The 27,201-nt window shown below is 41.6% G+C and overlaps 2 protein-coding genes across 4 annotated transcripts; one reads left to right on the plus strand and one right to left on the minus strand.

Annotated features, from left to right (window-relative positions):
• On the plus strand, positions 1 to 8,598 carry ccng2 (cyclin G2). The gene is made up of 8 exons (XM_080755949.1): positions 1 to 136; positions 1,833 to 1,998; positions 2,313 to 2,450; positions 2,690 to 2,940; positions 3,605 to 3,683; positions 3,908 to 4,006; positions 4,998 to 5,200; positions 7,186 to 8,598. Exons 2-8 carry the CDS (start codon positions 1,894 to 1,896, stop codon positions 7,313 to 7,315), a joined length of 1,005 nt encoding a protein of 334 aa, XP_080612075.1. The 5' UTR covers positions 1 to 136; positions 1,833 to 1,893; the 3' UTR covers positions 7,316 to 8,598.
• On the minus strand, positions 7,628 to 27,201 carry taf1c (TATA-box binding protein associated factor, RNA polymerase I subunit C). 3 transcript variants are annotated; one of them, XR_013963440.1, is made up of 16 exons: positions 26,703 to 27,201; positions 25,382 to 25,502; positions 24,861 to 24,910; positions 24,079 to 24,174; positions 21,420 to 21,526; positions 20,656 to 20,897; positions 19,803 to 19,934; positions 19,093 to 19,210; positions 18,402 to 18,473; positions 17,869 to 18,004; positions 17,493 to 17,621; positions 16,923 to 17,124; positions 13,379 to 13,516; positions 11,697 to 13,219; positions 9,460 to 10,133; positions 7,628 to 9,162 (listed from the first exon to the last, which is right to left on the minus strand). XR_013963440.1 is itself a non-coding variant. In XM_080755948.1 (15 exons), the coding sequence occupies exons 1-15, from the start codon at positions 26,823 to 26,825 to the stop codon at positions 9,561 to 9,563; spliced, it is 3,753 nt and encodes a 1,250-aa protein (XP_080612074.1). In that variant the 5' UTR covers positions 26,826 to 27,201; the 3' UTR covers positions 7,628 to 9,560. The 3 variants fall into 3 exon arrangements, 2 of the variants coding, with proteins under 2 accessions (XP_080612074.1, XP_080612073.1); XM_080755948.1 differs by having other exon boundaries at positions 7,628 to 10,133; positions 25,391 to 25,502; XM_080755947.1 differs by having other exon boundaries at positions 7,628 to 10,133.

Raw genomic sequence — 27,201 nt, forward strand, 5'->3', positions numbered from 1 at the left:
AAGAGAAAGAGAGAATCATCAGATACAGTAGAGAAGAAAGAAAGAAAGGAACGAAGGAAAGGAAGGAAGGACGGACGAACGGAGCAGTAGAAGAAAAATAAAGACTATACGATGTGGATTTAACTAAACATTACAGGTGAACATCTGTCTTATTCAAAACACCCCGTAGTTTCATTCTATTTATTAGCAGTGTTTAATTCTGAGTAAAGGGAACGTAGACTGTCGGATGGGAGGAGAAAGGAAATGTAGATGAACACAACAACCTCAAAGTATCTCGAATCTCGATATATATTACACATAAAGCCAGTGTTGAGACTATTGATCAAATGTGACGTGTATTTAACATCGTTTCTGTCCATAATGTGGTTCTATATGCGTGTTTTCCGTGCAAAATGCTCGTATTAAAAGGGACATCGAAAAATATTTTACATTCGATTATTCTTCACTGGTTTAGTCTGCATACTCTGCAACAACACAAAATCAAGATCATTGTTCATTTTGTTTCATGGCTACATTTACAGCATTACATGTAATGTAGTTGCATCGATAAATCACCAATGTTTTTCGTATAATGTTCAGAACCTCAGGCTGGACTCTGTATACAACATACATTGCTTATTTATCTTATATGGCCATATGTAACCCGAAACGTACTATTAATAGGCTTTATGTATCAGAATTAATTTGTATCCGTGTGTGTGTGTGTGTGTGTGTGTGTGTGTTTATGTGCGGACACTTGTGTACATAACATTGTTTGTTAAACGTACTAGTCTGTATTTGCTGCGAGGAATAACGCATTAATAGCTCATATGCTCGGTCGTATTATTGTACTCTGCGTGTAATAAATAGAATGTAAATATTTGGATTTGTGTTGGAAGAATTGCGCATTAAATTGAGATGTTGTTGTTTTGGCCCGAACGTAAAACCAGCTGATCGGGAAGAATGAAAAAGGCAACCCCTCCCCCGCTTTTCAAATTACTACCATGTTATTACAACAAGGAACTGGGTATGTTTGTGTATGCTTGTGTATATGCATAAACACACCGCACGGCCATGGTTTGATTATTTGTTATTAATTAAGTGATGATGAATGTTTGGGCTGGGGGAAAAAAAATCTTTGTTTTCGAGTCGAAGTAAGGAAGGCGTTAACCGACGAAATCTGACACTGACTGAATCCCAGCTGAGAGCCAGACATGGAGCCAGAGCAGAGCAGAGGGGGGTTGGGGACTTGGGGTAAAGCTTTGGTATAAGGTACTTTGTTGCCATGAGTGGAGCTCGCGAGCTGCACGTACACAAAGTATGTTTGGGGAATAATATCGCAGGAGATCACACTGTTTTAATGTTTTATAAATGCAATGAACAATTATGATTAATCATTCAATGCCAATTATGGGTTTTGATTTTTTTATAACCTCTAGGGCCGGCTATTTGATAAACACTGATGCTTTTCACAGTCAAGATAAGAGTGCAAAGCACGGCTGCAGCTGATGCAATTAGTGGGGAATTTGATTACCAGTAGCTGCAGCTTTTCTGTTTTTACCGTGATATGTCTGAGTGTGAAAACTCAGGATTCACTGCTGCAGAAGTCAGTAGACATTTTCTGGTGCTGCTTAGTTTGAATGGCATCAGCGATTTTTTTTAAATTCCCCTTCTGAAATTGCCTTTGAACTTTTCTTTGGTAACGAAGCCTAGAAGTCAGCCTTGTAGACAAGTTTGAGACAAAAAAAATGCCCGGTGCAAATCTTTGACCCTATCGGTAGGGCTGGGTAAACGCAGGCTATAACAGTAGTTACTATGTCACCTTTTAATAACACATTTACTTTTTTTTCCAGTTAACATACTGTGATAAAAGGAATAAACCCGTACTGCATCCAGTGCCAAGTGTCAAGAGAGATGGACGCCTTCAAATTGATGAAAGAGCTGAGGGCGAATTATGAACAAGAAGTTTATTACCTGCCCAAGGAGACAGGGCTAGACTACATTGAATCCACACCACAGGTAACCTGATAGGCGTGACCTATAATTATACAACACATTGACAACATGATATATATTGTATAATTATGTTTGCTCAGTGACACACTTAATGCAGTGAACTGTGCCTCTGCATGTTATGTATGTCATGGTGTTTTTATGGTAATGCTACATTTGTCATTATTTACTTTTTTGTTTGTCGTCTTTTGTTGCTATTGTCGCTGTTTTGGCATAATCAAATTAACTCTTTTTGGTGCTCATATGATGTTTTCCAATGTAATTTGTACAAGAAAATTAACCAGGTTAAAACTCATCATGGATGTGATCCTGCTTTCCAGAATGACAGTCGGATTTCAGCTAAGTGTCGAGATGCCAAAGTGGAAGACCTGTGGAGTCTGACCAGTTTCTTTGGCTACAGCACCCAGACTTTTGTCCTGGCCGTCAATCTACTGGACAGATTCCTAGCCATGATAAGGGTAAACACAATTTAATTTATGATGATAATAAACAATTAAATTAATTCACATACAGATCTGCCCAGCTGCAATGTATTGGGGTCATATTCTCAGTTGCAGTGTACTGAACATGTAAATAGTAGGCACACAATGAACCTGCTACATTTCAACACTAACCTCTTATATACTGTAGTCATTGGTATTATAGCCTCTCCCCCTGTGTCTTTTGTGTTTTAATACAACTTGTACATTCTCCTCAGATTCAGCCCAAACATCTGTCCTGTGTCAGTGTCAGCTGTCTCCACATGGCTGCCAAGGTGACGGAGGAAGAGTGCAACCTCTCCTCCACGGACGAGCTCATCCGTATTGGCCAGTGCAAATTCACTGTGTCCGACCTCAGCCGCATGGAAAAGATTGTGTCCGAGAAGCTAGACTTCAAGTCCAAAGCGATCACTGCCTTAACATTTCTGCACTTGTATCACCAGATAGCACTTTCACACTGCACTGACAGGTTAGTGGTGTGTGTGTGTGTGTGTGGGGGGGGGGGGGGAACAAAACATTCTCAATCCCTGACCTACTGGAACAGTATGTGCATGTCATGATGCAAAACAATGTTATGCATGCAAAAATGTACAGAACAAGCTGCCAAAAGGCAGGAGTGATAACTACTGAATGGTGAAAAGGGGTTCCCACATGATCTCTGCAGCATACATTTTACCATTGTAGGCTAAAAGTCCAAGTTGAGCAGCAGCAGTTAATTATCAAAGTGTCACACTGAACTGCACTGATAAGATTTGCTGCAGTCTGCCTTCATAACAAACACCTCATACTTGCATAACGCTGATAGATTTCAAAGTGATCTCAAGTGCAACTACATTTTGGTTGGCAATCACAGATTACAATGAGCTGTTCTATATCTAATGGACAAACTTGTCATGGATCAAGTGAAACAACTTTGTCTCCAAGAAGAGAATGTTTTGTGAGAGCATGTTTATCTGCTGTTAATAAGATGAAAGTCCAGCTTCAGCAACTTAAAATAACCAACTCAGTTGTAATTATTCTTGATTATAAAAAGCTTAAAATTCCTGCATAGTTCCTGCAAGTGTGACTCAAGTGTTTGCTAATGCAATTCATATAACGTCTTTTGATACGACTTGCCTTTTATGTTTTTGTAGGAAGGAGCCACTAAGTCTGGATAAACTGGAGGCTCAGCTCAAAGCCTGCCTGTGTCGCATCTCATTCTCCAAAGCCAAGGTAGGATATTGTCTTAGGAAGCCTAATGCTTAATTATTTATGCTCTGTCGTACGACGGTGTCGCAGATCGAAAACTTCAGATCTACAAGCTCACTATGTGTCACGAATGCCACTCGTAGCTCTCCTACCTTATATTTATCCCATCTGTGTAACTTGCTGTGCCTCTCTTTGCTCTGGGTTTGTCTCATTTCTGTCTGTGTTGCCGTTTCTCTCTCCCTCTCCAGCCGTCCGTGCTGGCCCTGTCTCTCCTGATGCAGGAGATAGAAGCTGGTCAGTTAGCAGACATGTTGGAAATAGCACATCACGTCCAGAGACACCTCAAGGTAAACACAACTGAATAAGTCCCTTAACTGCCCCCTAGGGCCTTATCTCCAGTACAAGGACATCCAGGGCCAGACATTATCACATTTGCACACACACGTCAAACGGAATAGACAGGGTTTCAACAGATTGTGACTTTCGAGAGTGATAGCAAAAGTATAGCATCTTTGTAGATGCTTTCTTTTCTTTACTGGGTACTACATTTCATTGTAAATTACCGGTACACTGACTGCAACATCAAACATTCTTTGTCAGCAACAGAATCCGAAATCATGACCCACTTTTGAGAACTGACCCACTAGTTGAGAAGCAAGCAGTCATAGGAGTCAAATGACATTTGGTTTGTAATTTAACACAAAGCCGCAGGTCATTATTAATGACAGGCCGTGACATTTATGACAGGGCATGTCATTTTAAGAATCATCTCCTTCCTTGTAGTTGTTTGAATTCCAGTTGACCCTGTGCCATGCACAGCGGTACTGTATTTAGAATAGCATGGGGTTATTCTTAGTTCAGTGACCTGGCCATGGCCGTGTCTGTAGAGGTCTGGAGGTTTAGAATGCCTTGGCAGTCACCGTCTAGTTGATGCTACGGACCAGTGTGGCAGTTTGTTATCCTGCCCAAATCTTGTTTCCGCTGACAGAGACTATTATGTAAACTGGTGTTGTGTCGCCTCTCTCCACAACCTCATAACCCCAGGGAAGGGCAAGGGTTTCTGTGCTCAAAACAGAGAAAAAACCTGTTATCGAGAAGTCCGTGATCTGCACAAGAGACTCTTGCCATGGCACTGTGGTTCACATCATTTCTTGCTTGCATTGTTTGTTTTTATTCTGTTGGACACATGTGATAATTACTAGACGCAAATCACTTTTAAACGGTATTAACATCCAAATTGTTATAATGAAAGCTGGCACCTAAGTGTCTCCATATCAATGCTATCCGTATAAACAGTATAGCAGTACGAAAGCATAAACACGCGTGTTGTTTTTCCAGATCTCAGACAGTGAGCTGCTGTACTGGTGTGACCTGGTAGCCAAGTGTCTCTCGGACTACGCCTCTCCCGAGTGCAGCAAGCCAAATCACAAGAGGCTGGTGTGGATTGTGTCCCGCCGGACTGCCCAGAACCTGCAGAGCAGCTACTGCAGCGTGCCGGAGCTGCCCACCATCCCCGAGGGGGGCTGGGATGAGAGCGAGAGGTAAATCATGCCGTTTTGTTTTTTACTACTACCTTGTTTCTTCCTTCTTTCCCTCAAATACATTCTAGGGTTGTAGCTAATGATTGTCATTATTGAATAACGGATATGTAGAGCAATGCAATACTCTCTAATTTATACTCTGTTGTATGGTGTCCCATGCAGACAATTGCTGATCTATATAAGGTAACTTTAGATGCAGACACTGTCATACATATATACAAATAAATCATCAGGCTTTACACTGCCAGAGTTGAGGATTCCATTCTCTGTGTAACTTGGAGGCAAGGCACCTACCTACAGTGCCACAGTTTAAGGTTTCAGTTCCCCACTGATGTAGCCATGCTACAAATGCCTCAGAGTTCATGGGAAAGTTTTCTAAGTTCCACACACAGCTCAGTTTCAAAAACAAAACAAAAACCAACCCAGCTATGATGAGCTGGATCCAACACAGAAGTAGCAGCCATGGCACTGGAGTACAAGGCCTACGTCAGAGCGCGCTTGGCACAGAACATTCTATGGAAATTACTCAGCAGTTCACCAACACAACAAACATCCATTTAAAGGAACCATCCAGACACGCCCTCTGCATGTGTCACTAGACTTGACATCATGTCGGTTACTCTACTCTTACGACAGCACTGCAAAAAGTTTCCGTTTTGAAATCTGGTGTCAATTCTTTGTATTTTGTATAATTTCTTTTGTCTGATTATTGGATTTGCTAGTTGAACAGATTCAGCTTTGAGACAATTTTGTACAACAATAGATAATTTGGGGACAACTCGGGAATAATATTGTTTCACATGAAAAAAACAAATTGTTTGCTTTTTTGCTACTGGATACTATCCAGGTCAATTACTTGCTGACAGTTTTCAGACTCGCTGTACTGCTCTGCTTATGAAACTAGCCGGGGAACAAGACAGGGAGTTTCTTGTCTATTGTAACTGCACGTCACGCCTGGTTGTATTACACACAAGACAACCGTCTGTCTGTCTCCTCCTTTTTCCCACTCCTTTCTAACAACGCAGTATCTATCTATCTCTCTCCCTTTGCCCCTGGTTTCATAACACCCACTGCACCTCCTGTGGACTCTCATATCATTGCCGTCAGGCAAAAACCTCTTATTGCCAAACTTTATTTTTTTGTTGAATGAATGCCCAATTTTGTCATACTATATAGTGCCACGCATTTTGAGCATGTAGATCTATGTTTTTTTAATCCTGAAAAGTAACAGTTCCGGACTTTGAGCTTGTAATGCTGTCTGGACTTGCTCTCACACACTTCCCTCGTACCTCCAGACATGACCGAGATAATGAGTCCTTGTCGTTGGTAACATCCTAGCAACCACTGTAACTTAGTTTCCATGACGTCAGAGACAGGGTTATGGAACTACAGCACTATGTTTCGTAGCAGTGTGGTAGTTAATGCTAGTAGTGGTGTAGTCAGTGGATGTGTCACAAGGCTGAGTGACATGTGAGTGACTCACACACGACCAACTGATGCAAGTCAAGAACAGATGACAGACTGATGTTGACCAACAGAATGAAGTCCATTGATCAATGGATGCAACAGTTAATCAAAGTATTCAATATAATTGATAAGATATCCATATTTTGGTAATGTCATGGGCAAAAATGTTGAGCCAAGGTCAGCTATTTTTGCAAACACCATTTGTGCGATGAAGTACAGTATAAAATAGGTGTTAAGTAGTTAATTGATTAGTTGATATGTAAATAAAAATCCACTTCTCGGTTATTTGTTTGATCAAAAAAGTAATCGATAGGATAATAAATCACCAAGTAAAAACACTAGTAGCTCTACTCATTAATCAGTCAACAGAAGCAAAGGCAGGAACTGTAACTCCACTGGGAGGAGGGCAATTCTGAGCCTCCTCTTTCAAGAGTGATGTTTTTCAGGAAAGAAAACTCGTTCTTCCAGTGATTATTGAAATGCATAAGTACTAAATATGAACCCCTCTCTCCTTCCAGCGAGGACTCCTGTGAAGAAATGAGTTCAGGGGAGGAAAGTCTGAGCAGCTCTCCGGGCAGTGACGCAGAGGGTCTCTACTTCCCTCTCCACCTCCGCAGCCAAAAGCACCGCAAACACCTCACCCCCTAGAACACAACCTCCACCAACAAGTGCCTCGTTTTGAAGAAGAAAACGCCACCTTTCTAACGCAACAAATACTTATTTAGCCAATATCTTTATTTATTATTTAATATTACTAAGGGTCTGCGCTACCGTTTGGCCAGGACCGCATAACTACAACTATATTGAAAGCAATCATACTGTAGTCTTCAAACATAAGGACCCAGTTCAGGAATTGTACTGAGGTAAAGAAAAAGGTAAATTGCACAACGATGGCAGCTGAAAACGACAAAAAAAGAAACCTGTACTTTCTAGTAGTTTTTAAGACTTATTTTAGTTAAATATTTTGATAGCTGGTGGTGCATGTTGGGATATGTCACATTCCAGGCCACTGGAGACAAAGGAACATGTCGAATCTTTTTTGCCAAGTTCATTTGATCATAGTGCTTTTATTGACAAAAGATCGATATAATTTGTTTAACAGAACGCTGTTGTTTTGACTTTCTTTTTTATGATGTCAGGGTTTTTCTTCTTCCCGAGACTATTAATTTGCACAGGTTTGTTTGTTTCATATTAAGTGTTATATCATTGGATGGCTGAAAGAACGGTTAGTTGGTGCCTGTTGAGAGAAGAGATTCTTTGACGTTACAGTATTTTTTTTGTTCCTTTCCTCAATGTTATTTGTTTGATAATCAGCTCTATCCTGTTGGAATATTCAGTATGTATTCTGGAACATGATGGAGGCACATTTTCAAACATTTAAAATGTTAAACGTCCAGGTATCCCTTTCAAGAATAGCGTTTAATACCCCGTAACCGTTGTATGGCGGTGTCACTCCTCAAACATGGCCAATCTGCGAGCTCTGCAAAGCTTGTAGATACTTGGGCAATTTTCGGCGAGCGGCGCTGTTGTGCGACAAAGTATAAATGAGGCTTAAGCCCCATGATTAAAACTTAAGGAGCAAATCTCTGATTGTTTGCATGGTGTTATGATCAGAAATGTTAGTGTGTGGATGTATGTATGAGTCTTGTGAAAACGTTTAACAAAATGCCAATTTAGGAAGTAGCGTTAACCTTTTGGTGTTTAGAGCTCTTAAGTGGGAATGTTGTATGGAATAACATGTTGACCGTGAGTCACAAAAAAACCGAAAAAACTTTACAAAATGTAAAAAATGTTGATATAAAAATATGTAAAACTGTACATAATGTAAAAAAAAAACATACTGTGAATAGCTCTTTGTAGATAACGTATTTATTCATTTTTTTGTCAACTGTATGAAAAAAAAAATCTTTTAAAAAAAAGTTATTTTTAAACCGTTTCCCTGTCATTTGTTTTAACAATTTACTATCTGGAAGAGTTAATTTGGTGAATGCCTGGTTTGTGTGTTGGGGAAGACAGACAAGAACTCGCTATTTAGGCTAGCAAATCATTCAAAACGGGAGGAAATGCCACAAACAGCCAATGAAAATCAGCCTAATTCAGTCTACACCCAATGCCACAAAAGCCAGAACATTCAACATTTCATAAATGCATACACAAATAAGTTAATGGCCGCCATCAAGACAGTGTTTTCTTACCATTCTTCAACAACACATCTTTTTATGAGGGCGAGACACCAAGTTTGGCTGGAGAGGAACAAGCTTCACAAAGGGAGATGAGGAAGACGCACACCTGATAGGTTAGCATCAGGAGTGACGATAAGAGTTCAATCCAGGAGCCCTTGTGCTGACAAAGGCCCTGATAGACGTCACATCTTATTGTTTCATATTGGGGGTCCACATCGATGGCCTAAGATTTCCAAGCAGCTCCAAATCAGTCATTAACATTTGAGAAAAGTCCACTTATATTAGGGAGATGAAGGTACTGGAAAAATCCAACTGATGAAAAAGAAGAATAGAAATCAGGAAGTGCAGGTCAGTATTACAAATTGAAACGTTTTGGAATTAGTGAAAAAGAAAAACGGTTAGTCATTTGTTCTTAGGCAATTCCTTTTCTCACTTCTCATTCAATGAGAACCATTTATCTCGCCACGGTTTTCGGAGGTCATTTCCAGTAATGCAGGAATATCACAGAATCCAAAAAGGATATTTAGAAATCCATTCAGAATAGACAATTTGGGAAGATGTGGAAAATCTTCCCAAAAGAGGTGGTTAATTCCTATGTTCTGTTCTTACCGTTTAAACGTCCTGTGGTGTCGTCCCAAGCTAGTATGTCATACCAACACCACCTTCACCTTTTGTAATTCCTCAATCATTCAGTGATGCCACAAAATAACTCAAAATCCCATGCGTGACTTCTTCTTCTTGGGTGTCTGTAACTGTGTTAGACTCATCCTAACCCCCTTGGCAGGTTGCAAAGAAAAAGATGGGAGAACAGAGGGCTGAGAGAATCCCATTCTGGCCATGGGGTCCTGGGGCGTCGATGGGCGAACAGAGGGCTGAGAGAATCCCATTCTGGCCATGGGGTCCTGGGGCGTCGATGGGCGAACAGAGGGCTCAGATAATCCCATTCTGGCCATGGGTTCCTGGGGCGTCGGTGGTGGAACAGAGGGCTCAGATAATCCCATTCTGGCCATGGGTTCCTGGGGCGTCGGTGGTGGAACAGAGGGCTCAGATAATCCCATCCTGGCCACCATGGGTTCCTGGGGCGTCGATGGTGGAACAGAGGGCTCAGAGAATCCCATCCTGGCCACCATGGGGTCCTGGGGCGTCGACAGCAGTGTGTTTTGGGAGTCAAGGGGAGAGGAGGACTGCAGGTCGGGAGTGGCGGAACGCTCGGGGGTCGTCGAACCGATGTTAGTAGCCGTAACATTATCCACAGTATCATTCTGTGGCTCTCTGGATTCCTCCTGGGTACAAAAAAAAGAACATTAGCCCTATTTATACCTGGCAATACTACGCATCTCAATTAGTGTCCACATATTATTTAGCCAGTTTATATACAGTACACATTTACGCAGTGCATTCTGGGTACACACCTGAACACACTGCTATCGTGATGTGTTTCCTACTCAAAATGTATATGGAAGAAGGCAAGCCACATTGTGTTCCATTACCAAGTTACCAACTATCATCTAAGTCGGTGGTTCTCATAGGCAATTCACACTGAGACGGACTGAATCCGTTTCATTGGAACCGTTTCCGAATACGGTTGCCTGGTCCCCGATGGCCATGATTCACATTGCCCGAGATTCAACAGCGCACCTGGGTACACTTGCATAACACACTTTAATCCTCCAGATGACGGTGTGCTTGATGGCTGGCGCGCACGGACACTGACAATGAACTGTGTGACATTGTCTCAAATAAATTCAGACACACTGCATTGCATTGCCTCTTTGCCGTTATACTACTATACTGTCAGCCTGCCTGCTATTCACTGTGTCAGTCAGTTCTGTGCTCCAGTGTCGTGTTTGATATTAGTTTGCTATGGATTCCACTTTAGCATTATTATTTAGTTTTACTTTGGAAACTATGCCAAGCAAAGCCCAAGAGCCACGTGTAGTCCGCAGAATAAGTGTGAATTGCCCCTCAATGTCAGGTCCTTGGGGGGTTTCCAGAGGGTCCCCAGCTAAATGACATGATAGTTTAGGAACCAAATGGACAATTATAGGTCTGTAACTTTAAAAGAACACTGAGGATGTCGTAGATTTGGGCTGTGGTCTAATGCAGTGGCGCTGTCGGGGCGTAAAAAGTGCGGGGACAAATGTTTTTTTGTTTGAAAGGGGGGTTCATGACAGCAGGGCAGCTCATGTCTACAGCCAGCATACAAACAACGATGAATTGTTACTGTGTATTAGCTTGTCTGACACCTTGATGAGGAGAGCAGATGCAGTTACTGCACGTAGACTAGACTACAGCCAGAATGGTCATTGCAGCGAGACGCAAGCATGCAAAGCCGGTCGGGGAAAATACATATAAATAAAATAAAATACAATACAATAAAGTCACCCCCCGATAGTGCAAGGACATTCAGACTCTTCTGACCCCCACTCAAGTCATTTAAAAGTAATTAAAAAGAAAAGTCCCTGCTAGTTTAAATGGCAAGTTTAATCATCTTCTAATCGAGGTGTTTAATGAAGTGGTTAATTCTATTTGCAGTGTTATTTCCTTTCATGTAGTTTGTAAATCAGTAATAATCACATTAATGCATGTATGTGTGGTATGTGTACTATGTGTATTTGTATATGTATAGTACATGGTTAACAAAGCTCTCATAGGTGATAGATGGGTTTCAGCTGATTGAATCGTATATTGCAGATTGATTGTGTATTAGCATTTAGCAATCAAAAGTAGCCATGATTAGATGACATGAAAATAGAAACCATCACCTGGCACAGGCTGACAGTTGAGTATACTTGTGTGGCAATGAAGTAGGATAAGAAATTGTGTGTCTGCACGTTCCAGCTTACCTGGGGTGGAGCCAAAGAGCCCAAATTCTCCTCAGACTGTTCCACGGGCAAGTCAGGAGAGCGATTGTGGGTCCTTGCATCCAGCTGCTGTTGTTGACCTTGTTCTCCTTCTTCCTGCCTTCCTGCCATAGAAGCCAATGAGTCGGCAAGGTGTGTTGCCAACGTACTGGACTGTGACGTAAAGTCCTGCTGGGATATAAAGTCCTTCTCAGACAAGAACCCACCAATAGTGCTGTCAAGGTCAATGTCATACCACCCGTCAACCCCGGGCGCAGAGGAAGACCAGCCGGAACTACTTGAGAAGCTCCCGGAAAATTCCGATATACCGGAGGCTGCCCTCCTCCTCCTCTTCTCCTCCTTCTGCCTCTTTCTTTTACTCCTCAGCGAATCCATTTTCGCCCCCTTGTTCATTCCCAGGTGCTCTTGCCACCACTTGTTATACTCCTCCTCCCCCCCCTTCCAGGAGATGGTCAGACGCTCACTGAGATCATCCACCCACACATCGGGGTCCACAGGGTTGGGCAGGGGTACCTGCTCAGCAGTGCTGTCGTTAACCAAGACCGACCCCTTCGCCATGCACTCCCTCATGTCTTGCCTCAAGCTCGCCACACGCTGCTCCTCGATGGCATCTCTGCTCTGGTTGTCGTGGAGGCGCTGAGGAAGCGGGAGTTTTCTGGTTGGGACGATGTGGTAGGTCTGGGGACGTGTGTTCACGTGTTGCGCTTGCAGATTCACGGGTTGTGTTTGCAGCTTCCTTTTCACATGAGTCTTTATTGTCAGTTTCTGTAGCCACCGTTTCCACGCAGCAAGCGCACCTTCGCTGAGTTGTACGGACACACTTGGTGGATCGGTGCATTCAACATCAATGTGACTCAAACCGTCTGTGTTTTCCCCCTCAGGGTGAACGGGAAGGACAGTTTCCTGTGTTCCGACATCAGCGTCTTTATCAGTCGATTGCGAATTTGGCAAAAGATTCTCGTCACAGTCGTCCTGTTCGTCACGTTCTTCATTGACGACCACCTCTAGGCCCAAGGTGGCCAGGATGCGGCGTCGAGGGCCTTCAATCTGTGAATCCTCAGAGGAAGACCCAGACAATCTCCTCATCCCCCTCCCTTGTCTGCCGATGTCCATTGCAGGTGATGGAAACTGCGGCTGTTCCTGCTCTTGGGTTTCAGGCACAACACTCTGAGACTGAGTTGGCCAAATGACATCCTCATCGCTAGACGTGTCCATTACCAATGGCTTCCCGTCCTGCAACAGCAGTGTTCTTTCTTTGACCGTTGGATTTCTCTGAAATGCAGAGGTGTCTGTTTGAGCTGCTGGCTGTGGGTGTTGCTTTTGTGGAGACTTGTTTATTCCTCCCGACTCTTCCTGCAATGTCCGTGCAATGTCGTTCTCCTGTTGTTGTTGCTGTTGTTCAAGGATTTGGTAGAAAATATCTCCCGCCTCGGTCAGCTGAAGAACCCAGATGCAATCCACACCGCCACCTCCACCACCACCATTCTTCTGGATACATGTCAGACCTAGCAATAGACAACCATTCTGGGTTAGTGTACAATACAACCAGAGGAAAAAGCAATGCACATTCATGGACCTGATCAGATGTCTTGTAAATACTTTACATAATGTATTATTATTAATGACAGCATTTATAAACAACAATAACCATGGACTATCCATACCTGCAGCAGGCTGCGATATTCTGGTGAGGGCTGCCTGCTGGCGATGAGGGATTCCAACAGGCAGATGTGTTAGACTGTCCCTGGGTCTGAGTAATGTCTGGGGAGCACCAACTCTAACACAGGCCTCAGCTCTGCCACCTGCAACACATACATTGTCATTTGTTTTATTGCGTTTTAATCCTCAGAATTTAGAGACAGAGGAAAGATCATATAGTCGTTCTTACATACACACAAACATTAATATGTTTCCTATCAAAAATTTAAAACAAACTCATGCATTAAAGCAAAATAAAATCTCACGATTAAAAAAGAAAGTGTAAGGCCAAGTCCTATTATGTGACACTGATTTGTGAAACAGTGTAAAAGGAGCCCTACTCACACTAGCATAGTTCCCTAAACTATTAACACAATATGTAAAATGATGTTTTAGTAATACTGTTCCTGTTTTACATACTGTCTGTCAACCAGATGATCAACCTGTTGATTTTACGGTTTGAAGACCCAGATACTGTCTTCTTCCTGATACAAATGACAAAATGTTTAAATGGCGTACTAGGCGTTATGTATTTTATTTGATAATTTGCTTTGTTGTTTGCGATTATTTATGTGCTAAAAGAGTGTCAATGAGGAGACTATTTTGGATAGTCAATTTCTACAGCAACGTAACTACACAACCCAAACGTCAGCTGCTTTTCCTGTTTTTTATGATGGCCTACTGTAGGTGCCTGTCACAAATCAAGTCTTCTTCTCTCTCTCTCTCTCCACTCCTGTCTAGACAACACAGAATTCCTTGGACGCCCGTTCCCATAGGGGGCCGCGGCGGTAGGTGCCGAGTGCCAACTAAATGTGCAACATGAGCAAAGAAGAGCCCCGGCTAACTGTGCATTGTTAAATTAATCTCGGGATCTCGGTCTTGGCGACAACGGAGTTAAAATAATCATAACATTGCTGACGGAAGGAAATCACGTAACTCAATTTTTGAGGTTTTAGATTTTTTTTAGATTAATCAATGCTATTGAATACCTGTTATGTCTGTGTGTTGGTTGAACCAATGAAAAGTAGTAAAAGGCGCTTCGGAAAAAACCTCTTAACCATTGGACCCTCAAACAGTCTGTTAAAACAGCTAACTCAACCACCTCTCATGCAAGACAATATATACAGTCACAACACCAACTTTGATGAGGCATCATTGCTTTGTTTTCAAAATATAAGGTTTTCTTTTTTTGTTCTTCCCGACAGCAGAGATAAGTTATATCAGAAAGAAGAGGGGAGGGAGAGGTAGACGATTTATAGGTTAATGGTACACCTCAGGCAGCTTGAGGCCCTGGCGTGCCAAGAGGTTACTGCTTCTCCTATGGAAGAGCTATAGGGCCCGACAGATGCCAGACATTTGGGTCGATTTGGAGAGCCCGACATGACAGATTAGAAGTTTCTATTTGAGAACTTAAAAGAACAATATTATATATACATATCTTAATTACATCGCACACTCTGCTTGTGCAAGTAATACATAATTTATATGGGCCATTCTATGTATCACATTTTGTCATTATGTATGAGATCTGGCAGACCTTGTAAAAAACAATTACAAATATTGGAACGACCAATATATTGGTCGGGCTCTGAAGAGCCATTACTTAATATACTTGAACTAGTACACTGTATTATATGCTCTGTGGCCAGTGGATTATGTAGCCCTGCTCAGCAAATCAGTCTATGGTACAAGGTCAGGTGTTCTGTTACTGATTGACTAAACTGTGGTCTCCCATGTTGAGGTCTACATGATGTTGTCGTTTTGAATGGAAAGCCGGGTGAACGTCGTTGTTTTACAATTTGCAATACAAATACAGGCGACTTGACTTGATCCGACTAAACGGTAGAATGGTTATGCAATTTTGAAGGCCTTATTATTCACATTTGTCTATTGTTTTCTTTCTTGCCATTTTATGCTATTGTTTATTATATTTTTATTTTATATTGTTTCTTTTTTTTTATCTATTCCAAATCAGATTACTGACATTTCTATCTCATACTGTAACTTGTAAAGCAATTTGTAATCCTAATATTTTCAATAGTGTTTTACAAATTTTGACAGTTATAAATAAACAAAGTTTATTATGATGCTAATATCAGACATAGTGGTGCCATAATCTCAGGAGAGGGTTCTCCTTTTAATCTCTAGTAGTAAAAAAGAAAATAATTTCACCTTTCATTTAGCCTTTATTAAAACAATTGTGAATTCAGGTGTGCCTTGATATCTTTTACTTTCCCTTCGACTTTTCACCACTCATTCTCCCCCTAGCATTTCAAGCATGTAAAACATGTTTAAATACCATACTAACAATCCCAGGCAAGGAAAGAACGACTGAACTTTCAGCGGTTATGTAACCGACTGGGAGTTGACCCAGTGCTGCGATATATGTCAATGTGTCACGAATGTGTGAACAAGTTCTTCTTGCATGTAAATTTTGTCTGAGCAGTGTTGGGTGCACTCACTGCACTGCATGGGGGATGTAATGAGAATGTATAGGTGATATAACAGGGACATGCTGTGGATATATTGGGAAAGTGTTGGGGAGGTAGATGAGCTGTACAGGGAATATAATGGGAAATTTGGGAACATAGTGGGGATATAAAGATGACTATGTCCCCCGTTAGTTAGTCAATCAATCCAATTACATTTATTTAATCTCTCTCTCTCTCTCTCTCCATTTATTGCAAACAGAAATAATCTTAAATAAATGTCACTTCACAATATTGTGACATTATGTCAATATGTGACTTTCAGATTTGCACGTTGAACAGCTAATTTAGGCCAGAAGTAGTTAGTCTAACTAGTTATAGCCAGGAGATGAACCACTTGAGCAAGCACCATGATATCGAACTAAAATTCACAAAATGTCTGAATGAATGAATGTCTGAAACACTGTCGTTCCTCCTCACTGCCTGCACCACTTTCCACAATGACCATAATATTAGGTCTATTATAATTTATGCTATTTGCGTATTTGGAATATAATATTGTCACTGTCGGGTAGAAACCATGTATGTCCAAAAAATAATAGAACATAGTGAAGATAGCCGATCTTGCTCGATTTAAAAGTAGGGCATTGGAAATGACGATATACTACTTATTTATTCTTAAGCTGCATACATAGTAGTTTCCGTGCATTTTCACACTTTCCAGACCTGCATAGGAAGTGGTTTTTTTTATATATTATATAAAAATGGTTGGGGATTACATATTGAACATTAAAGGTCTCACCAGCGAGTATTTCACATCGAAACTATTAATGCCTCTTTCATATACACTAGTGTGGTGCCTTTAGTCACGGGTATATGAGACTGAATCACTGAATCACTGAGCCACTGAATATGAGAACGGGGCGATGCCCCAAATGAACAAACTGAAAAACACACAACCGATGGGTTTAGAATTAAACCCAAGTGATTCCCATCCGCCTCTGAGAAAACGGTATTCATTAATTCACTAGGCCACTGGCGTGGCAGATGGTAAACACATCTACAGTAACGTCATCTATACCTGAATACTGGAGCAGGGTGAGGTCCTGTGAGGTCTGAGCACCCAGCACAACCTTGGTGGTGCTGCTGCTGGCTCCTCCCAGCACACAGGAAGAGGAGGAGCCAGGGAGGACATGACCAAACACGGGCGGGTACTCCATCATGTGTTCCCACTTCAACATGGGCACGCCAGGGACACGCTCGTCCAGGATGTAAGCTGAGAACTAGAGAGAGAGAGAGAGACAGACAGACGGAGAGAGAGAGAGTCAGGGGTCAAGAAGGAAAGGTGAAAAAGTATAGGGGAATGGAGAGAGAGGGACGACAGAAGTGTGACGAAAATGGTAAAAGAGTAGGAGAGTAAGGGGAGAGTGAACGCGGGAGGGAGGTATTCGGGGAGGGGACACAGGGAGAAGGAAAAGAAGAGGGGAAGAAGGTTAGGTTGAGAACAGATATATGGATATATGAGAAGGGGAAAGGTGGTGGCAGTAAGAAGGTGCTGCAAAGTGTGTGTGTGTGTGTGTGTGTGTGTGTGTGTGTGTGTGTGTGTGTGTGTGGTAACGAGGTGGGGGAAGGTGTGTGTGACTGTGTGTACCTGTGTGGTGACGAGGTGATGGAAGCCATGCGTCTCTCTCAGGTATTTGGTGTTGATGACCCTCTCCCCACTCTTACAGTCTGGACCCTGACTCACACGGAACAGAGTGTGACTGGACATGGGGCTAGTCTGCAGGGAGGATGGAGGAGATAGAGAACATGAGCAGAGAAAGTGTTGGTTGTAGACAATACTAGACAATAAAGTATAACGAGACAGTTTTACAAAGCAGGAGACAAAGGGAGGATAGAAAAGTACTGAAATAACAACCCAGTTTACGTGCAATACTGTGTGTACATTTAAATGGTATTTTTTATCTGATTTCCAAAGCTGAAGTGGTCCTCAAGTGAGGACTGCATTGAGGACCTGATGTCCTTACCCTGATGTCTGTGAGCTCCGCTCCCGTCCTGTCCGCATACACCATCACTCTGGGGTGGCCCGAGAAATCACACCATCGCCACGGAGACTGGGCGTTGAAGTACAGGTTACTGTCCTCCTCTCTGACTTTCTGCATCCTGACGGGACAGAGCATTGAGTCTATTGATCACTTTGGGCAAGTTAGCCATGGTATAACGTCGCTGCCGGGTCGGGAATATTCTATGTGCATGTTACTTTTCAGGAAATGGGGGAAAGAAATCATTAAAAATATTAAAAATATATTCTAATATAAGTTTTGTCTTCTCAACATCTTGTCTCTCCATAGCAGAAGATCTGGTGATGATGTACATCACAATTTCTGTCAAAACTAGAAGCACTCCACGTATTCACAATAGAGGAGAATAGATTTTAAAGCTGCACTGTGCAAGCTTTTTAAGCAAAGACTGAAAAATGTAGAAACTATAAAATGCTGCTTTTATTTGTCTTGAGAAATATTGCCATAAATACTGCTGTGAAGTTATTAGCCCTCCTCACCCTTTGCCGACAGTCCAGAGATGAGCTGCTCCACTGTTACTTGCTACCAGAACTTCACCCAGAACATGGGGACTGACAAAATAAACAACGGTTAATTAACGGATATATCCATTCATAACAGAAATATTATGTATTTGTGCACAGTGCACATCTGCCTTCAACAATCCATTGGTTGATTAACCTTTCTATCAATCCATACTTCCATATATTTGACAGTGTTTAGTTCTACAGTATCTATTAATCAATCAATCTATCCATATATCTACCTATCAATCAACCTCTATAGAGCGCCACAGTCCGGCCCCCTTTCAGAACGACGGGAGACCCAGAAGAGAATTTCCCATGCATTTTTCCCATAGACGTTTCAAAAACAATTTATTTAAAGACCTGTAAGCCTCAGACAAAGCCTACTGGGATCGTGACAAATCATGACAACAAACACATTTGTTTGGGCCGAACAAATAATTAGAAAGAAGAAAAAAAGGGCAGGGTACTTTTTTGTTGTTGTTTTTCTTCTTTGTAATTATTTGTTCGCCCCAAATGTTGGCTTTGTCCGAGGCTTACAGATTTTTAAATGAATACTTTTTTAAACATCTTTGGGAAAAATGCATGGGAAATTCTCTTCTGGGTCCCTCGTCGTTCTGAAAGGGGGGCGGAACTGCGACGCTCTATACAGTCCATCCAGTCCTACCTGACGTTGATACAGGAAGCCGGCTCTCTGGTCTCGACCACCTGCAGTAGACGTGGTGTCATTGTTTCGTCCAGTCTCCAGACCCCACACAGGTAGTCTGACCGCACACCAACACAACCTGCACCCAAGCCATGCCGTTATTTCAACCAGGGCAGCAACCAGACGTGGGTAGAGTAGCCGAAAGACGCACTCGAGTGCAAGCATTGTTACTTTAGAATGATAAGACTTAAGTAGAAGTAAAAAGTAGTGATCCAAAGAATTACTTGAGTGAGAGTAACAAAGTATTTAGTGAATAAACTAGTAACCCAATACTGAGTAACCTCTCATTTACCAAGGCTAGTTGCCAACATACCCCATTTGTATAATCATTATAGGCATTAAAGGCTACATCACATCAATTTATAAACTGTTCATGTGGAGCCAAGCAATTAATGTGATTTTGTTTGAATGTTGTTTGAATGTTACTTTTTACAGTAAGTTGGCCTGGATGTACAGTATTTGAATGCATCTTATTCTGAGCTGCTTGAGTATGGCAAAAAGCATAATTATGATGATTTTAGTCTAGTCAATATGGGGATCACAATTACTCATTGACTATCGAAACATCATGTATTTTAAAGAAAAGTTCTGCCATCTTTCCAAAACTACAACTAAAGAGAGACCAAGAGGATGTGCCAATTCAATATGAGTGTGTTTACAGTTAAACTCACATTGATTGAGCAGGGAGGCAGAGGAGATCTGTCTGATGGGTCCTTTGAGTTGAAAACAAAGTGGTTTGTTGCTTGTTGTGTCCAGATAGGCAGGCTTCCCTTCCTTGACCTCCACCACCACCTTGTGGAACTCTGTGGTACTGCGTCAAGGAGCTAGACCAGTCTACTTGTCGCATGAGAATTGTTTTGTAAGCTTGCAGCTTTCATCATTTTCATGATGATGTATTAACTAAATATATATATATATATATATATAAAAATACAAAACAATGTTAACAATGTTCTTCAAAATAAGGAACCTTTAAACGGTTTCCTTTTACAATTAAAATTAAGAAAATGTCTAACACTCTGCATGCAGGATCATAGGTTTTAACCACTTCTTAAGGCCCTATTCAAAAACCCATCTACAAGCTAACAACGCGTCATATGAATTTAGGGGTACCTGACATGAAGCACTGACGAAGGTCTTAGGACCGAAACGTTTGCTTTTTAATTGCACTTTGAGCACAGAGCACTTTATGAGCATGATAAAATAAAATAAAAAATATTTTCTTAAGTCTCAGTCAAAGGAGTTTTACTTCTAGTTTATATACGGTGAGCGAGTCTTTTTCTGTCAAGGTTTCCCTTATGCTTTTGAGACCACCGCTACCGTAGTAAAGTTTGGAAAAAAAGGACGAAGAAAGGCGCAACAGTTTTCTCAGTGCTTCGGGGTACCCAACATGAAAATGTTTTGAGGACCACTGTATTTTAACACATACTGTATGAGGAGCGGCTCTAGGAGCCAAGAAATAGATATAACGTAACATGTATCAGTCTGTGACTTCGTTAAATGTAAAAATTAATCAAAGGATACTGAGCAGGCTGAAGTCTTCTTTCCCGGGGTAGAGGAGACAGCCTTCTGTGCTGCCCTGTGTGAAGGGGATGTACGCTAGGGCGCCCCCTATGGTTTGCTCATTCAACTGCAGTCTGTCCCTGTGCTGATTGAGCTCCTCTTCGACCAGGCTGGCCAGCAGATCGACGGGGACGTCGGGGATGACGTCGTACAGCAAGTTGCCGTAGGCGGTCAGAGAGCGGGTATAGTTACCGTACTCACATCTGGAAGGAGGGACAAATACATTTATATGTATAAATACAAATACATTTTTACGTTTAAAAAGGCAGAAATAGAGATGTCCTCTCACAAAGTTGAGCTATAAAAGCAGTGGTTCCCAACCTTTTCCGGCTCACAGCCCTTTTCGAAGATCTCAAAAAGGTTTGCAGACCTTAACATGTTAAGAACATATTTATATTGATGATCGATCAATATCCTTTTAACATGCCATCTAATTGGAACCACAACGAATACTAAACTTTCAAGGTTTTAAAGGAAAACGTTTTTTTCATTAAATTAATGTTCAAATCATTCAAATCTTATATCCTCAGGGCCCAAAGGGTGGGAATCGAGGATGTATACAAACCGTTGCACAATTGATAATGCAATGACCGCTGTATTCATCATTAGTGGTTTCACTAGACATGTCAGCTGGCCCCCGCCATGACCTGAAGATCTGTTCATGGCGCACTCTTTCACTCATAATGCCATTCATTCTATCCAAATATTATAATAACGCTGATTACGTCTTGTATGGCAGTCTGTCCATGAAACGCCTGGTCCTCCACATGCTCGATGCATTTTTTGCATCATATCTGGCTTCATTTTTTGCACCGACTCTTGTGTCCTTAAACTGAAAAGAGACGTATAGAAATGTTCAGGTCATGTGACGTCACACTCCAGAATGACGTCGCTCATTGCACTCGGTATTCATTATAATACAGCAGTGGTTCCCAAGCGTTTTAGCTCAAGACCCAAACGAGAAATTAAACATTTGCCCATGACCCAAACTAAAGTAGTGTAAATATTTTCACTACTTCTTAAACTTTTATTTATTTATGGATTTCTTTTTTTATGATAACATAGTTTTGATTGTTTTTAATTGATGAAAAGTTGAAATGTGCATGCACTATGCTTCCAACCAGATAGGCCAACAACACATTACTAACTGTTGAGATTGCATTGCTGATCTTGCAGACTAGCTAGAGTTTGTGATGTACTCAGTCTGTCCCCTCAGCACCCTGTGAGATCATAAATGGACGCTTGAACTCCCATGAATGCTAGTGGGTCCCATATTCTGGGACGAACATTCAGCCGAAATAGCAGATTTATGTTGTGCACTTGTAGATTGGCCATTTCTTTCAGAGGTGAAAAAACAAGCCGGGTATAGAGCCCTGGGGGACACTGTCAACAAAGTATATGTTAACAGTAACACTGAGGATTTGAGTGTGTAGTAACTCAACACTGCAGCTGTTTTCTGTTAGGCTCGCTGGCCAACATGAATGTAGTCTAGTATGTTTCTATTTCTAATGCTGGACTCCAGCTATTTCTGGTCAATAGACTTTGTTGCTGTCTGCATGTCTGGCAAAAAATTGAACCGGGGCATGGGGCATTCAAAATGGTGGCACATTACAGTTTTACAGATTCCACTGCCTTTTTATTGCTCTTTTGCCATTTGTATTCCCTTTGAACTTGTCCGTGTCTGTCTCCAATATCACCACACACACACACACACACACACACACACACACACACACACACACACACACACACACACACACACACACACACACAGTATAGGGTTTATCATCTGTACAGCAGCTATTGCATTTTGATTTTGTATTGCAATTTCTATTCTGTTTTTAAAACTGAATATTTATTTATATTCTATTTCAATTTTATCCAAACCTTTGAGGAAGATCAAAGTACTGCACAAATAGTGCAATATTGCTTCCAGCTGTATCGCATTAGCATGCGACAAAAACACTTGAAAATTCAGGGCTGACACCAAGGTCTCAGAGGCACCCGAAACATAAACCACCCATTATAAAATTATAGGTAAAATTTGAATTACTGTTCATTCTACTACGGGTAGTCCCAATACTTCATTCTGATTGGCTGGTTACCGTCACGTGACCGGTGTAAACTCACCGATAACCCACTCCTTCAATCACTTTGTATCAAACTGCAGCCTTGTAGCTGAACTGGGGAAGGGGAGCGCTTCATTGCTTTACAAACACATGCCGTGCGGGCGTCTAAGCACCGCCCGTCTCATATGACTGTGTGGCTCCAGGCAGCCCCGTAAAGATATCAAGCGCTATTCTCCCGTCACATAGGCTACTTGCAGAGCAAAACAAGGAAGTGTTGTGGCTCTGGCTCGCTCGCTGTGGTGGCGCAAAGCGTAGATCATCATCATCATCATAGATGAAGTAGATACTTTTGTGAATGTAATAGTTTTATTAGGTTAATATTGCTATAATGTTTGTAACCGTTTTAGAAAAGCAATAAGCCACTCGAGGCCCCAGCTTACCGGGTATTTTGGCTGGGGGGTAGAAGACCCTCCGCTGCGCGTCGGGTCTACCTACGCCCCCAGCCAGTGTAAAATACCCGGTAACCTGAGATATTTTGAACTTTATTCATTGTACATACATGTTTAATATGACTGGATAATATAATTGATCTCAAAATGGCTGTCAGTGTCTTGTCTTGCTTGCAGCAGTGTCAGTAGTGCAGTGCACCCAGGTCAAATGCATGTCAGCAGTGCAGTGCACCCAGGTCAAATGCATGTTTGTTAGCAGTCCAGTGCACACAATTAACTTGAATAAGCAAAGCACCTTCAAACACAAAGGCAATGCTGCATGTACTCCCAACCAATGGTTGACTACTGACTACTCTGTGTACACAACATTTGCCTACTGACCTGACGACTACAGTACAGATTGAGACAGAGATTTAAGCTTAACTAACCTATAGTTAGAAGTCCTATAGTCTGCCCCATACTATTTTACTGATTAGAAATTAAATAGGTAGAGTTTTTTTTTGTATTTAATTTGTAATCATCATTTGTGCGCAGCAACACGCTTGGAAACAAAGTATTGCATTGAGCTGACAGGCCCTTTTTTATGTCAGTCAATCAATCAAGTCAACTTAATTCAAGTGGCAGATGCCAAAAATTGTTTTTAGATTAAATATTCTTTAGGGGCATGTCATGTGATCTACCTGCACAGCCATTGTGATCTACTGGTAGATCGCAATCTACCTTTTGGGCACCCCTGCTCCACATCCTCCCAGTGGAGGCTCCTCACTGGCAGGTGAGTCAGTAGGATACAACAGCAGTGACAACACAGAAATGTGCGTGGGGAGGAATCAATTAGCATAATAACAAAATATATAAATGTTTCTCACCTCATTTCTATTGTCATGGAAGAAGAAGTGCTCTCCCAACAATTGGCTCGTGGAGTAAAAAGCATCCTCGTAGTTTTCCATGTAAAAGTTCTGCATCTAGAAAAGCATGTAATGATAAACGTACACGGTCAGGTCTGACATGTCAGAAAGTGCCCCACAGAACATCAGGTAGGTTGACAGTACACAAAATTTGATTTCAAATTAGTGTTCACAATGTGAGTAATGTGTGTATACCATAGGTATAGACATTAGAAACCCATTTGTCCAAAACCCTTTTGCCCTAACCCAGATGAAAGTATTTTTGTTGTGTCTCACTTGTCTCGCCTGTTTAAATGCAGAGTGCTGATGATGCTTTATCTGGATGGAATGCAGCCAGTTGAATTTGTAGGGCATTGTACCCTCATACCCTGCATGTCAACAAGCATTCATATCTTCTGATCTGACCAGCAACAGAAATAGCTGCTCATACTGTGTGTACAGCACCAGAGCAGATGCATGATGACTACCGATACAGGGCAGGTCACGGACTGCAACTTTTGCAGAGCAGCGCTGCTACAGGTTATGCAGAGCCCCTAATAAATAAGAAACCTGGCTACTAGTTTAACAGCTTCTTCCTTACATCATAGAATGTAGCTTTGCCTGTAGAATTAGGACATAATATGTTTGTATTGTAAATGGATGGACAATGGATTAAATGCATAACAATGTAGGTTTCCTGCCCTGGTCTGTCTGTTCCTCCAAGTACTGAATTAATTAATCAATGAATTAATTAATAAACTCACATGGTGTATGAAGTCCATGTCTTCTGGGGAAAGTGAAGGGCATGTCAAACCTATGAGAGAGGGCAGTCATGCAATAAGACAAAGCCATAAAGTGCTTCTGGCCTCTATGAAGATAACAATATTGCCACACAAAAAAAATATATATACATATATAATATTGGGTTAAGTGGTTAATCAGACTAATCGATTGTCAATTATGATTTTTGTTTTGTATTTTGTTGTATGGATTTGTTAACAATATACACATGCATATATTTAACAAAACTCTGCTCCTCTGTTAGTGTTAATCAATTAACCTACATGAGCAAGATTAGTAAGTGTGTTATTGGTTTTAAATGTCGATTATGACACAGAATATATTATAATAGGAAAATGTCATATTTTCTGTTAATTGCCCAGCCCTATATCATAGCTATCACACCAGAGAATACAGTATATTGATAACCACTAGATTGCAGTGAGTGAGGACTCTTATCAATAGTAGTTTACAAATAAATATACTGGGGCTAACAGTAACAAACCTTTAATACCGGTTTTAGGAGACAGAAGAGGCACTGGCACAGGCTCTGTTGGGAGCCATGTTTCTCCTCTGAACTGATGGCTGGTTGTAAATGTCCAGTCAGCAAGTTGACTGGACCCATCCTGCAAGGACAAGGGAAATCCCTGAAATACTGACAATACAGACACAGAGCCTGTTTTACTTTAACAGTATCACACTCACACAGGAACCTAAATAATAAATATTGCATACAGACATTAATTGAGGGCACGGGATGTATTAAATTCATGTTTATCGTAATGTGGCAAAATGATAGGTCCTTTACAAGCAGTCCAGAAGAAAAAAACCAACACATTGATATTTGTTATACAGATGGTTGTAACAATGTCTCCACTGGACCTGTATCCCATTTGTAGTATCCATTTGTAAGGGATTTGATTGGTCGATTCAATACTCCTGCTAAACACAAAAGGTTTTTTTCAATGCATTATGGTCCTGTGTATTAAATACACCAAGACACTTAAATTCAAGACATACAGTAATGTATAATACCATGCAAGAACACATCATATATACTAGTAGTAGCAATGAAAACACATGTACAGAAAACAGTTTGGGGGGCATTTCTGGTAACTTTATACAGGGACCAGTAAACCAGCTACAAATTGCAGATAGTTTTGAAAGAGGGTAGGAGTCACACGTTGACGTTATTGAAGTATAGTTTGACAGGCCCATTGCTAGTTTCTGAACTGCCATCTGCTGGGACCCCCATTAAGCTCTGGTCCATAGCCTTACTGCTCTTGCTGCCGTTGCACGACATTAGAGCTATGGACCAGAGCTAGGACCCCTGCATAGGGTGACCAGATCCAAACTGCTCATTTGAGGGACAGAAGTATCGCTTGTGTGGGACAAGTGGGATGGGGGGACGGGGTTGAGTTGCTATTAAATGCCTTGATATTCGACCATAGGCCTATTGGCTATCATGTATAAACTCCTTTGGTGTCTCACATTTTGTTTTAAAATCATGCTTTATTTTTATTTGTATGCTATTTTAACAGGCTTAAAAACACATCTTGCAGGAAGAGACAATGAGAGAGCTTTACAACAGAAGGCCAACTATTAGGGCATTTGAACACTGATGCAATATTGCCTGTCAGTCACAATGTGGGACTAACTATTAGGGCATTTGAACACTGATGCAATATTGCCTGTCAGTCACAATGTGGGACAAGGTCTCAAGACAATTTGTGGGACGCCTGAAAAGTCTTGGAAATGAGGGACTGTCCCACGCAAAGAGGGACATCTGGTTCTGGTCACCCTACCCCTGCAGGACCCTTGTTTACCTTTTTACGACCAACAGCGTGGTCGTATCGTCCCCATCCATTCGCGGTGTGCTTGAAAACTCCATTCGGCGGCCCGGAGTTGAAATACGTGGGGAAAAGTTGATGCGGGAATTTAGAATCCATCTGATAAGGTACGTGGTCCGCCCCGGGCCGGGGATGTGATGTATCCAAAATGACTTTTGTTACAGTAACATGATTTGACGTTATTTGAATTACGGCGACATTTACATCTTCTTGTTCTTGACTTCTTCTAGTCAGGAGTCAGGAGGGACATGTCACACTCACAAGTCACAACGTGTCCTGCTTCACATGACAGCCTGCCATGAACACGTTTCTCATACATACTATAGTTCGACACACTTGGTTATGGCCCCAAAAGATGTAAAAGAGAAACAAATAAAAGGTCCAATAATCCAGTGATTTTGGTGTATGCGTCCCGAAGTTGCAGACAGTATTCCTTTTAAATGTTTTGGTAAATCCTTGTTGCGTCTCTCACTCA

The sequence above is a fragment of the Protomyctophum bolini genome (genome assembly GCF_963924005.1).
Source record: "Protomyctophum bolini genome assembly, chromosome: 22".
Lineage (NCBI taxonomy): Eukaryota > Metazoa > Chordata > Actinopteri > Myctophiformes > Myctophidae > Protomyctophum > Protomyctophum bolini.

Bases quoted from the DNA above. Each gene is read 5' to 3' on its own strand.
- taf1c (XM_080755947.1), bottom strand. From the start codon at position 26,825: ATGGATTCTAAATTCCCGCATCAACTTTTCCCCACGTATTTCAACTCC. The intron at 24,175-24,860 runs GTGAGTTTATTA...ATGCTTTTCTAG, and splicing joins ACATGGACTTCATACACCAT to ATGCAGAACTTTTACATGGA. The intron at 18,474-19,092 runs GTAGGACTGGAT...TTATTTTGTCAG, and splicing joins GCTTCCTGTATCAACGTCAG to TCCCCATGTTCTGGGTGAAG.
- ccng2 (XM_080755949.1), top strand. From the start codon at position 1,894: ATGGACGCCTTCAAATTGATGAAAGAGCTGAGGGCGAATTATGAACAA. The intron at 2,451-2,689 runs GTAAACACAATT...CATTCTCCTCAG, and splicing joins GATTCCTAGCCATGATAAGG to ATTCAGCCCAAACATCTGTC. The intron at 5,201-7,185 runs GTAAATCATGCC...CTCTCCTTCCAG, and splicing joins GGCTGGGATGAGAGCGAGAG to CGAGGACTCCTGTGAAGAAA.